Source organism: Notothenia coriiceps, unplaced genomic scaffold, assembly GCF_000735185.1.
Source record: "Notothenia coriiceps isolate Sejong01 unplaced genomic scaffold, NC01 NC01_scaffold00036306, whole genome shotgun sequence".
Taxonomy (NCBI): Eukaryota; Metazoa; Chordata; class Actinopteri; order Perciformes; family Nototheniidae; genus Notothenia; species Notothenia coriiceps.
In genome coordinates, this window is record NW_011369007.1 from 77,535 (window position 1) to 89,204 (window position 11,670).

At 38.5% G+C, this 11,670-nt stretch overlaps 1 protein-coding gene across 1 annotated transcript in view; it reads left to right on the forward strand.

The window, feature by feature from the left end:
• ccdc186 (coiled-coil domain-containing protein 186) overlaps positions 1-11,313 on the forward strand; it is a 32,626-nt gene extending 21,313 nt beyond the window's left edge. Inside the window, exons 14-16 of the mRNA XM_010792116.1 lie at positions 429-657; positions 5,489-5,708; positions 8,551-11,313. Coding sequence (XP_010790418.1) covers positions 429-657; positions 5,489-5,708; positions 8,551-8,634 — 533 coding nt within the window. The 3' untranslated portion in view covers positions 8,635-11,313. The remainder of the gene's footprint in view (positions 1-428; positions 658-5,488; positions 5,709-8,550) is intronic.
• The last annotated feature ends 357 nt before the right edge of the window (positions 11,314-11,670 follow it).

Sequence of the window (11,670 nt, forward strand, 5' to 3'; positions counted from 1 at the left end):
AATCCTTGATAATGATATGGCGTTTCATCACCGCAGTATCTGCCGGTAGAATCTCCCGCATGAGCTCAGCCCCCTCCTTTTTTTTAATGAATTTCTCTCTTTTTTTTAAAAAAAAAGCTTTATACACAAAATCAGCACTGTTGAAACAGGAAGTGAAATAGAGGGATATGAGGCATGGCTAGAATGGGTGATCTGTTTGTTATTTTGAGCAAAACACTTCATAGACATGTTTTGTTATATTTTTTTATATATCTGAGACCTATGCTATTGCCTAAAAATAGCATGATAGGTGCACTTTAACACTTAAATCAAAGTAAAAATGCAATTTTTAAAAGTAGTAACAAATTAGCCAACAGCTAGTCGACACATGACCAAAGACACAACGACAAACAATGTTTTCTAAGTTGATCTCGATCTCCATTCCTCAGGCTCTTTGAATACACGCCATGGGGGGGGCGGTGGTGTTGAAGAGCGGTCCCCTGACAGCCAGGCGGTCCCTTCAGTGGTGGTGGTGGACAACTACCCAGAGGTGGACAAGACCGTGCTTGTGGAGCGCATTGTCCGTCTGCAAAAGGCCCTCGCTCGAAAGCAGGAGAAAATCGAGTTCATGGAGGATCACATCAAGCAACTGGTGGAGGAGATCCGCAGAAAGACCAAGTGAGTGGAGGAAACGGAGCTGAAACTGCTATGTGTCAGTATTTGCTGCAACAATGGTTGGTAGTATATTCAAACAATACTGATAGAGGTTAGTTGTACTGTAGACGCAGTGTTTCAGACCATAAAGCTGGTTTTAATGGAACAGTAGTAGTGCAGTAATAAAACAGTTTTGACTGCAAGGTTGTTAACATGGCTTGTTTTAATAGATGCATTAAAAAAAAAGCATTAAATTATACAGGAAAAGTCAGAGGAACATAAAAAGTTTCTCCGAGGTAGAATGAGGTCTAGGATGCCGCAACACGACTCGTTGAGGTCACATACCAAATACTCTTGTGTACTTGTACTCTGAAACATCCTGTGGAAACTTGTTTGGCCATTTTATGTGAAACCTGCATTGGAGAAAAGAAGCAAATAATCATGTAATAGTGATTTTCAGTGTGACAGGAGTAAGAGCAGTTTATTGCAGCTGTGTTGAAGGGCAACAAAGTAAAAGGACTTGCTTACTTCCTTACTTAATAATTACACATGTTAAAAACCTCTTAGAAATTCATTTGAATGCACATGGATACACTGAGCAAACTAGATGCTGCATTTACATTTTTATACATATTTATTATTTATATATGACCAAACAAAGCTCAACCTTGACAAATATTTGAGCACATCATTCCTCGCTCCAAAGTGTACTGCTTCACCTTGAACACAGCATAGTGCATAAACAAGCACTTTATGGCCCCCTACCTCCCTGTGTGTGTCACGTCTTTAACTCACGCAGCACACTCCGCGACCAACTTCCTTCAGAACTATTTATAGTCGAGCTGATCAGGAGGGGAAAATGCCTTCTTAATGATGATCCATCCATATTCATGACCATCACCTAAACTAAAGAGACAGTGTGAAGGACGCTAGAGCTATCTTAATCACATCGGTACTTTATGTACAGGTTAAGCCTTGAAGTGGATTGTGCACCAATGTCAGGATTAAATGTGGAGTGGGCATGATTTGAAACTCTCATGGGTAGAACCACACAGAGTAAACATGGAAACAGTTTTCTCTAGTTAGTCAAATGTTATTCATTGATCAGATAACTCCAAACAATCGTCTCTTGTTTCCTGATTACAATTAAATCCCTGCTTGATTCTACTTGGATCACTTCTCATATCTTTCTCAGCTCTACACTTGTATTGAATCCATTAGCCTCAACCTACATTCATGAGTTTAAAATTGAGGGCAAATCCCACGGTTGTTGAGCTAAATTTAGCTCTGTAAAATCTCGGCTAAGCGGGTGTGGTGGTGGGTGGTGGGGGGGGGAGATGTGGATGTGAATTTGTCCTTTTTGCCTTTCTGTCCCTATCCCTTCAGGACAGCCCGGTGAACTCTGATGAGATAACGGTGTCTTTGTTCATCACCTGCTTCACGCTTACAGAGTGGTGGAAGCTTAGTGGGTCTCTGAGAAAGGACAGTTGGTGGAAGAAAAGCTGATGTTTGATTTAGTTTGTTTGTTGTATGATCACAGCAGTGTTTTTGCTACTTTAAGCTAATTTACTATTAATGAATGTCACTCTTTACTTGAATGTGCACCCACAATTAAAAAAATAAATAATAGAGTTTTGAAGTTGGGAGCTTGTATCAGGTAAAAGTCTGAACGTGCATTTAGAAACGTCCAATCAGAGAGCTTCAAGAGCTTTTAAAAATGTGGCGTTGTTCATTCTATGGTGGTATCTTTTTCTGTCACTTTTGCATTTATTCGGCCCTGCAACGTGAAAGTGTTTTAAATCTCCTGAGCCTTTGTTTGTTTATTTTTGAGCACACCTGAATGGCCTCTTCTTAAAGTCAAGGGGGCAAAGGCTCATGGGTATTGCAGTATTTAGAGTCATCAGTCATGCCAAACAAATGAAAAGAACATCATTTATTATGAAAATGAAGTTGAACTACTGTAGGTAAAACCATTGCATTATCTGCGTGACTAACTAACTTTGGAACTTTTTGCTACATGATTATGTTTAGATGCGTTTTGCTTATCATTCAGCCATACATTGTATTTCCCCAGCTGCTAGGAAACACGGGTCATTGACTGCATACAGTATATGTGATTTGTAGTAAATGAGCTAAAACATGCAGAAACAGAGGCATCATCCTTCAAGGGTAATGATGTCTGTCCTTCAATACCCACACCTGGTTATGGTGAACATTAAGTCTGAATGGGCCTTTTATGTGACTTGAATGAAGCTGATACAAACCAGAGGAGAACGGCCGTCTGTTCACTACATGCAGATGGATACTTATCTAGGGAGCAACCCTTTTTCTCTGTTAGTTGTAATCAATGCTCAGCACAAGGAGCTCCATTGAGGGTTATTAAGGATTCTGAATGTGTTTAAAATATATTAGAACGGAGCCTTTCAAGGTGATCTGGGGTCTTTGTCCTGCAGTTACTTCATAATTAATTTCCGTTGATATATAAGCCAGAGTGTAGTATTTTTTGTGTTAATAAAGGAAGATCCATTTAAATTTGATCTTAAGTATTTACATTTATTAAAAATAGATGGTTGCAGCCTTTAACATAAAGCTGGTATTTCCCGACTTAATTCATGGTATTAGTCGTTCTAAAGATAAAACATATAAAAAACCATATCTTTCTTTTTTTGCATCTTCCCTTTTTGTGCTGCCATTTTTTGGGCACAACCTTAAGAGGGGGGACTTTCACTGTAGTGCGCTCCAATATGTCATTCGAGAGCTGTACTGCACTCAGAATTGCCACCTTCACTTCCTGCATGCTTGACTTGCCGCCTTCATTGCTTAGTTTCTGCTGGGAAAAAAAGAAAATACTAACAAGCCCCAACAGAAGTCATTGTCTCGCTCACACCCTGCCTGCCGCCGGCCTCTGCATGCCATTCAGCGCACCATGTGGCCACATCTTTAATTTCTGTCACTTTTTTTTGTTTTTACTAAAACACTGTCGTGATGGAACTGGGGTCCAAATATGGACCCTCGCAAGTCTAGTCAGAGGTAAGTCCCTTTTTAATGTCTGTGCAAGCCCAGCTGTTGTGTGTGTTTGTGGATGGGGAATCTGTGATGGTGGCTTTTTCTGTAGTGCTTCCATAGCTACTGTTTCATTTCGATTTTTTTGCATGGCAGATTTTTTTGGTTAGATTATACATAGACTGTAACAAACTGTTTGACGTCTACAGTAGGTCATGCATAAATATCAGGTTCACAAAATTAATGACTTTGAATACCAAGGAAGAAAATAGGTTAATTCATTTTTATATTAAAGGATGAAACTGATTTTCTTTTTCGGCAACACAGAGAAAGTCAGAGTTAACACTGTAATTGTATCCACACTATTTCAGAGTAGTCTTATGGTTTATATAAAGTAGTCTGTGCAACAGAATTCAGCTGTTTGATCTTCTTATACTACAATTCTATTCATGCATGCTATATTCAAAAATATATTAAACTTATATCCCTGGCTGGCATGTTTTCAACCATTCAAAGATCTCCATCACAACATGTTTCCTTTTAAATAGAACACTTACACTTGAAAGCTATAATTAAACAGTAAGCTCTTCAATGAATGCCTATTGCATGTCAAATATTGTAGCTTAACATTGAAAGAGAACAATGTAGTCCACAAACTGCCTGCCATTCATTTGTATTTGTTGTATTTCTGACTAATTAGTAGTAGTAGTCGCCGTAGTAGAATTGGTTGTAGTAGTACATACTGTATGTATTCACCTAAATGGATTGACATTCCTTTTATGAGCTCTATGATGGAAATTGCTGAGTGGTAATCTAATTGCTAATCTGACTCAGGGTCAGGACCCTCTGCTCACCCCACAGTTACCCGCCTTTTTAAGAAGCCTCTCTCGTGCACGTCCTGAATCTGAACTAAACAACGTCATTATGGAGCTGAGTATTCTTGATGTTTCAGGTCGGTGCTTCAGGTGAACAGCTGTGTCGAGAGCTGGTTCTAAAATATTGATTAATGCTCCATCTCCTGAGGTTTACCGGCGGATGTTAACCTTTTCTGTAGGGCAGCACCTAACCCTCTTCACCTGCCCACGCTCCAGGAGAAAATGAAGTACCCAGTTGCCATTGCAAAAGCTTTTGATTTCCAAACTTGTGGAGCATTGCGCGAGCATTCTTATGGAGAAATGTTCTGGATGAGCTCCGAACACTCATTTCCTTAACCATGTCCTTTATCTTGAATACTGCTTTGTATTATTCTCTTTTCTCTGGGGTGGCATATTAACAAAAATATGATAATGACGCACGCGGTAATGAATTCCAGTCACAATGGAGGCTGTCTTTGGGTCTGTTTTCGTGTTAATGGAAAAACACTTGTTCGTCAGTGTTCTCTCTGGGAAAATTGGACAACAGGAAGTTTGGAGCTATTACGCTAATGAATTTCCCTCTCTGTGACACAAACATAGCTTAACCTCGACGCTGTTTTGTTATTCAGATGAAAAATAATTATGAACATGAAGATTTATCTCACTTTCACACACACTCTCGGTTGATTAATTGAATCCTGGCAGCCCATTCCAAAGCTGTCTTTTCATTACCTTTCCTCCTCTGACTGGCGGAAAAATCATCTTTTTAACTGAATGTGTCCTGTGAGCACAAGTTCAACAAGCCATCCCACTGGAATTACTATTCTAGAGACGTCCACTGCTGCTTGAAATGGTTTGTATTCCTCTGAAGGAGCTCTCCATGCTCCTACCTATAAATCCTACTTTTTCAATTTTCTTTGCTCCACAGCTGACTCACCCTTTGCCTCTCCTTTATGAAGAATGCTGTTTGACTCCTGTCCTCCTCTCCCTCCCAATAGAATAATCCAGAGCTATGTGCTGAGAGAGGAGTCGGGGGCCCTCTCATCAGAGGCGTCGGACATTAACAAGGCTAACGTGAGTCGGCGGGGGGGCATCATGGCGTCTCTTTACACCTCCCACCCGGCGGACAGCGGGCTGACCCTGGATCTGTCGCTAGAGATCAACAGGAAGCTGCAGGCTGTGTTGGAGGACACACTGCTGAAGAACATTACTCTGAAGGTAAGCAGGCATCATAGATAAGTGTAGTGAGCTTTGGATGTAGAATTCAACGCGGTGGTATTGTTAATGATGTGTAGTTTGCAGTGCGTGATTAATTATACGAGCTTAGATAACCTCGGAGGGTAATTAATTAGCTGTCATTGTCATGCACCACTTTGACTTTTTAAGTGTCTCTGTCTACTTTTAAAAATCATGTTAATGTTAGCCAGATCAAAATGTAAAAACGTTTTTCATTGGGATTATGTCAGGTTGAATGTAACATAGATTAGAAACACAACAACATGTACTAAAGTTAGGGCTGCTTCATTATGGCAAAAATCATAATCTCGATTATTTGGGTCAATAATTGATATCACGATTATTAAAAACGATTATCCATTTACTTTGAAAACATAAATTTATTGGAGAAAAAAAAATGTGAACAGTATGTTTTTAACAGTTGATTACCCTGAACTTTAAGTATAATTCAACAGAAAAACCAAAACTAAAAAAGCAATAATAAAAAAATAATCGTTTTATTTTGATTACGTTGTTTTCCGTAATCGTTGCAAGCCATAATCGTAATCGCGATTTAAAATACGATTTTAATTGAGCAGCCCTAACTGAAGTACTGCATTTTTCATTCATAGAACTATTATTCAAAAATGTATTTGATTAGCAGTTTATTTGCTCTTATTGCACACAGAGTTGTCATGTTTTGGTCCATCATTCTTTTGTAAAGGTTTTTATAATAATATTATTCAGGCCAAATATATTTCCCTTTTTTATGAAGACACACTGATACAGATCAGTATGGAGAAATAATGCTAATTTACAATCCAAGTCTCTTGATAGGTTACAAAAGTAGAACATTCCGAGTGGCTATATACAGATACTACATTTAATACACCTTTTGTGTGTGTTTTCATGCATTCATCTAATCAAAGCATTTATATTTTTACTTTATTTTGGCATTTAGAGGTTTGGAATTTGTCATACAGAAAATGAAGCTCATTTCCTTTAACACGTCAAACCCACAGCAGCCTGTGAGCCTGCAGGATGCCTGTACTGTAGCACAGTATGGACTGCTCATGCAGAATACTGATGGGCAGCCTTCTTTAGTTTCTCAGGCTCTGCGCTGTAATTATGACACTCGGGCATCACAGCCAACCAGACGCATCCAGAAGCACGAGCTGTTCCTGGGTTACTTTCAAAACATTTCCATCCACTTGCTTCCACTGGTTAAAAGAAAGAATTTCACCACTTTATACATTAAATACAATGAATTCATGTAAATTAGTTTGAAATATTATTTGATGTTTATTTTGGCTACATAAGGCATGAAAAAAATTCAAGTTTATGAAAGTGGACTAGCTTATTAAAATGACACAGAAATAGAAACGCATATAGCAGAAATAAGTTATAAATAAGATGTTTTACCGATTCTTAAACAACAACACTACATCAATATCAATATGATAGTTTAAAGGTGGATAAATGGGGGAGTTTAATCAAAGCACAGTGGACATCGAGCCAGCTGCTACTTTCTATCCATTGAGGTGGTCTCACATTTGGCTCGTATATTCCAAACCTTTTAGAGAGATATTGGAACTGTGGTCTAATAAAAGACGTGTTCCTCCTTCTTTCTACTTCATGATCTGAAATAGTGGATTCAAGCCTATATTCACAGCATCCATTCAGCGCTTGTGTATGTAAGCTTTGTCCGTGTCCTAAGGGTCTTTTATATTCATTTAATAGAATTTAGGATTTATACTGGACAGATTTTCTGATGTGTAGGTGGGAAATGATGAATCCCTTCCACCTCTCAGTTTTTTAACAGCAGCCTGTCTGAAGAGGTGATGCGGCCAAATGACGTACCTATAAGAGATGTAGCGCCAGGGATCAACGCTCTGTGATTTTAATAATGAAATGTAATGGAAATAAAAACAAAGAACTTAAAAAATAAAACATTAAGTGCACCAATAGGGACTTATTTTGCTTGTGTAAATTAGTTCTCATTGAAATATGCACATTTACCAGACATAGACTAGTCTTAATTTAATTATGTGTGTGGAAACGAATGAAGAAGATGTTGGTCACTTCTGTTATAAATTCTTAATGAAGTAAATGTATATTGTCAAGAGTGTAATACAAGCACGATGTTCCGCAAAACAACTGAACAATGTCCACAATTTCTAGATACTAGAACGTGTCAAACCTATCTTGATCCACATTAAATACAGTGCGCACAAACTACCTTTCAAACATTGAGATATCAGAAAGCTGAAAAATAAAAATATTACACTGCACCTACATAGTCCTGTTTTCATTCATAGTTACTGCTTCTCTTAGGTTCCTTTTTCACACTTTTGTTAGATGCTTTAAAAACAAAAAAAGACAATAGATGTTAATTGTAATGTGGGAGTATTTTCTTTTTCGGCAACAACTTTCATTTCTGTGGATGAAAGATGATTGGCAGGAAGAAATGAACACTCAGCGTAGGCACAATAATGAGACAATGAAACAAAACACTCTCAAAGCCCAATTAAAGCTTCACATCTACCGTGATGAGTAATTTGGCTTTGGCCATTTTCAAATCTGTTATAATTGTTTTTCATTAAGTTTTTAAATATTGATTGCACTTTCTAAAAAATGTTGTGACAATATGTGCTATGTTTCGTTAGTTCCTACTCTTATTATTAAAAAAGTAAATGTCATCCAGGCTTTTAAATGCCATTTTTGTAGACACAGAAGTAAGAAAGAGCAAAAATGCTGGACATGCAGTCACAGCACACCAGTTCGTCTCAGGAATCCCGAATTAAACGTTGCATTTAAGTCTAAAAGTCTTCATTTTCTTTAACAGGAGAATCTACAGACCCTGGGGTCCGAGATTGAGCGGCTCATAAAGCAGCAGAGAGACCCTGAGGACGCAGTAAGCAGGAAGTGACACTACCATGTCACAGGAAAGAGGAAAATAAGGGCCGAGGATGACTTGAAGAACGTACCATTTTGAAGTGACTGCGATATCCTCACTCTCACATCACATGAAGGAGCAGATTGAATGTTGTAAGTGCCAGTATCACCTCAGGCTGTTTTTTTCCAGAGGCCCTGTTGAACTCTGTCCATTTGTCTGAACTTACTTGAACTGTCGTTGTTCTATCCACATTGTAACACCTCGTCTGACACAACAAATCTTCCTCTGGCTAACGTCCCTCTCCCCCTGAGCCAAGATAAAAGTCCTCGGGCCGGTTGTTTCAAGCTGAACATTCTTAATTGCCTTGTAAACAAGTTGATTGAAGATCCATCATCATGAATGTATAGCAAATTTGACATGGGAAGTAGTCAGAAAATGATTTGCCAATGAACTCATCCTATAAAAAGTATATTTATTCTTCATGTAAACTGAAACAAGATCCCCCAGCATGCCCTGCTTTCAGCTTGTCTCCTGTCTGCCAATAAGCCACATTTTATTTTTGAAAAGCTGCTTGACGACACGGCACTCCAAAAGCAAAAAAAGAAACAGATCAGCCGATGCTCGTTGGGGACCTGGTGTGCCACCTGAGTATTTTTCCTCATCTTTTGCTCTGCACAGCACTTACAAAATAGCTGGTGAAGCAAGGTGCCTCGCATCATCAGCACCATGGTGCGACACTGAAGGAAGCAGAGCGTGTCTCTGCCTGCAGCAAACAGCACTATGCCATCAGCGTGGAAGAATCCTCAATCTGAAGAAAATCCATGACAAGTATAATATCATGTTAAGGTTTAAATGTAGAGCTGGTCTTGAGTTTGGCCATTTTGAATATGATTTTTTATTTCTTTTAATTTCTGTTAAAATTAAGTTTTATTTGTTTGATTATTTTCACCTAAAGTTTTCACATGTTTTAGATAACAAATACCTTGTACGTATACGTCTGCCTCTTCTTCACAAATGCTCTACCAAATGGCAACAATTTATCTTTATCAGACACGAGCATCTAAATCTGTTTGTGTTTCAGCTTCCCTTGTTAGCATCATTATCATTCCTCTTACACTAGGCAGAGAGATGCTAAAAGCTTGTAGAAAGATACTTTGCACCGCGTGCATCATATGGTCTGATGAAGGGGAAACAGACAAACATTTGAAGGTATTCCTATCACCCCTTTTTTTTTTTATTTGTTGTCCCAATGAGTCTGTTCAAGTAATTCAATTGTAGAGGAATCCAAGGGAAGACATGAGATCTGTAGCTACAGAAATGCATCCAGGGACAAAGTGCAATGTTCCTTTCATTGATTTATATTTTATTTACTATTTTGTCTTTTTTTTCTGTTCTGAATGTGTGCCAGTATATGGTTTTAAATGTCTGTTTGTGACTGTGCTGGTTTAGAAATATCCAAATGGTGTGTGTCTGCGTGCGTCCTTTTTAACCTTGCAAGCTTGTGTGCCTTTTTAACCTTGCAAGCTTGTGTGTTTACGCCATGTGTGTACATGCTTCAGCTGTAGGGGCTTTTAGGTTGACACAAGATTGACCATGAAGTTTGCTTTATTTATGGGGGGTAAACTTAATTTGCATTTAGACCAGAGTCGAACACACATGCAGCTTCTGTCTCTTGTTCACAGCTGTTAGGAGAATCATACACACACACACACACACACACACACTCACACACACACACTCGTAAACAGATCACTAGCTTGATTCAATACTAGTAACGTTTTCAGGATTTTTGAAGCAGCTGTCACAGAACACAGGCCTCCATTTCTTTATTTGGCAGATCAGAAACAGGCCTTTATTTGTCATGAATGGTTGTTAATGTGTTCCTTTACCCTACATCCTGAGGCTATGTTGAAATAGCCCGCTACCTGAATAGAAATGTATGTTTCCAGAATTGAGGTCATGTTACTGCGGTGGGTGCTTGCGTGCCTCCACTGTTATCTCATCCAAACTTATTTCCTTTTGACGTGGGATCAGCATGTAAACATACTGACCTTGATTCGACTTGATATTGATAATTAGCAACCTTTTTAAATTCCAAAAGGTTCAGTAAGGTTAAAGTGTTATCAATCTAAATTTCTGTTTCTATCGAGCCAGTTGATTATTTCATAATGAAACTAATCTGGATGTTCATGCATCTTAATGCTTGATGCTGAATCTGCGAAAATCTGTTTCTGGGACAGAAGTAAAATACAACCTATGCAAAAAGAAACTTGCAAAGGATTTCCTAATTAATACTTCCTAATTCTCAGAGGCATGCCAATACATCTCTACTGTTTTGGTCGCAGCGTGTCACCTGTAAGAATTTTGCTGATCCTGGATTTTCACACATTTCCACAGCCTTGAAACCTAGCCATGATGCAGCATTGTTTTGATGAAAAGATCATGTTTCACAATATGGATATGAATAAATCGGTGTGTGTGTGAGTGTCAATGTAATGAGATGTTTGTCATTCTTCTGTTTTCCTCCTGTTGTGCAATGATTCCCCCTTCTTTGTTTTGTGGAATATTCAAACTGTGATCATAATATACATTTGTAAATATGTTATTCTGTAAAATTCTAACGAGATTGTTTTTAAAGATGCTGATTCTGTTTGTATATATGGTGTTTCCAGGGAATAAAAGGAGACGAGTCTTGACTTTCTCTTGAATGTTCCGCAGTGTCTCATATTTCTTCTTTTTGCCTTTACGCTAAGGTCAACACTAACATCTGTTTGGACATTTTGCACAGAGATAACATCTCACACACTGGCTATTTGTGGCATGCAGCCACTTCAAAAGCAGCAGGCTCAGCAATGCTAGAGGTCACTCACATCTCTGCAACACTGTCAGTCAAACCAGGCAGCCTCTCTGATAATTTAAAACCCAAATGTATGGGAAAACTCCCAATATCCAAACGAAAACATGTCAAGGGTGAACCTTTCCTCCATAGGCTGTCATTTAACTGTCAATGAAAGCATCCTTCTACACGTTTCCTAGCTAGTTGGGGACATTTTACCTCAAAAACAAAAT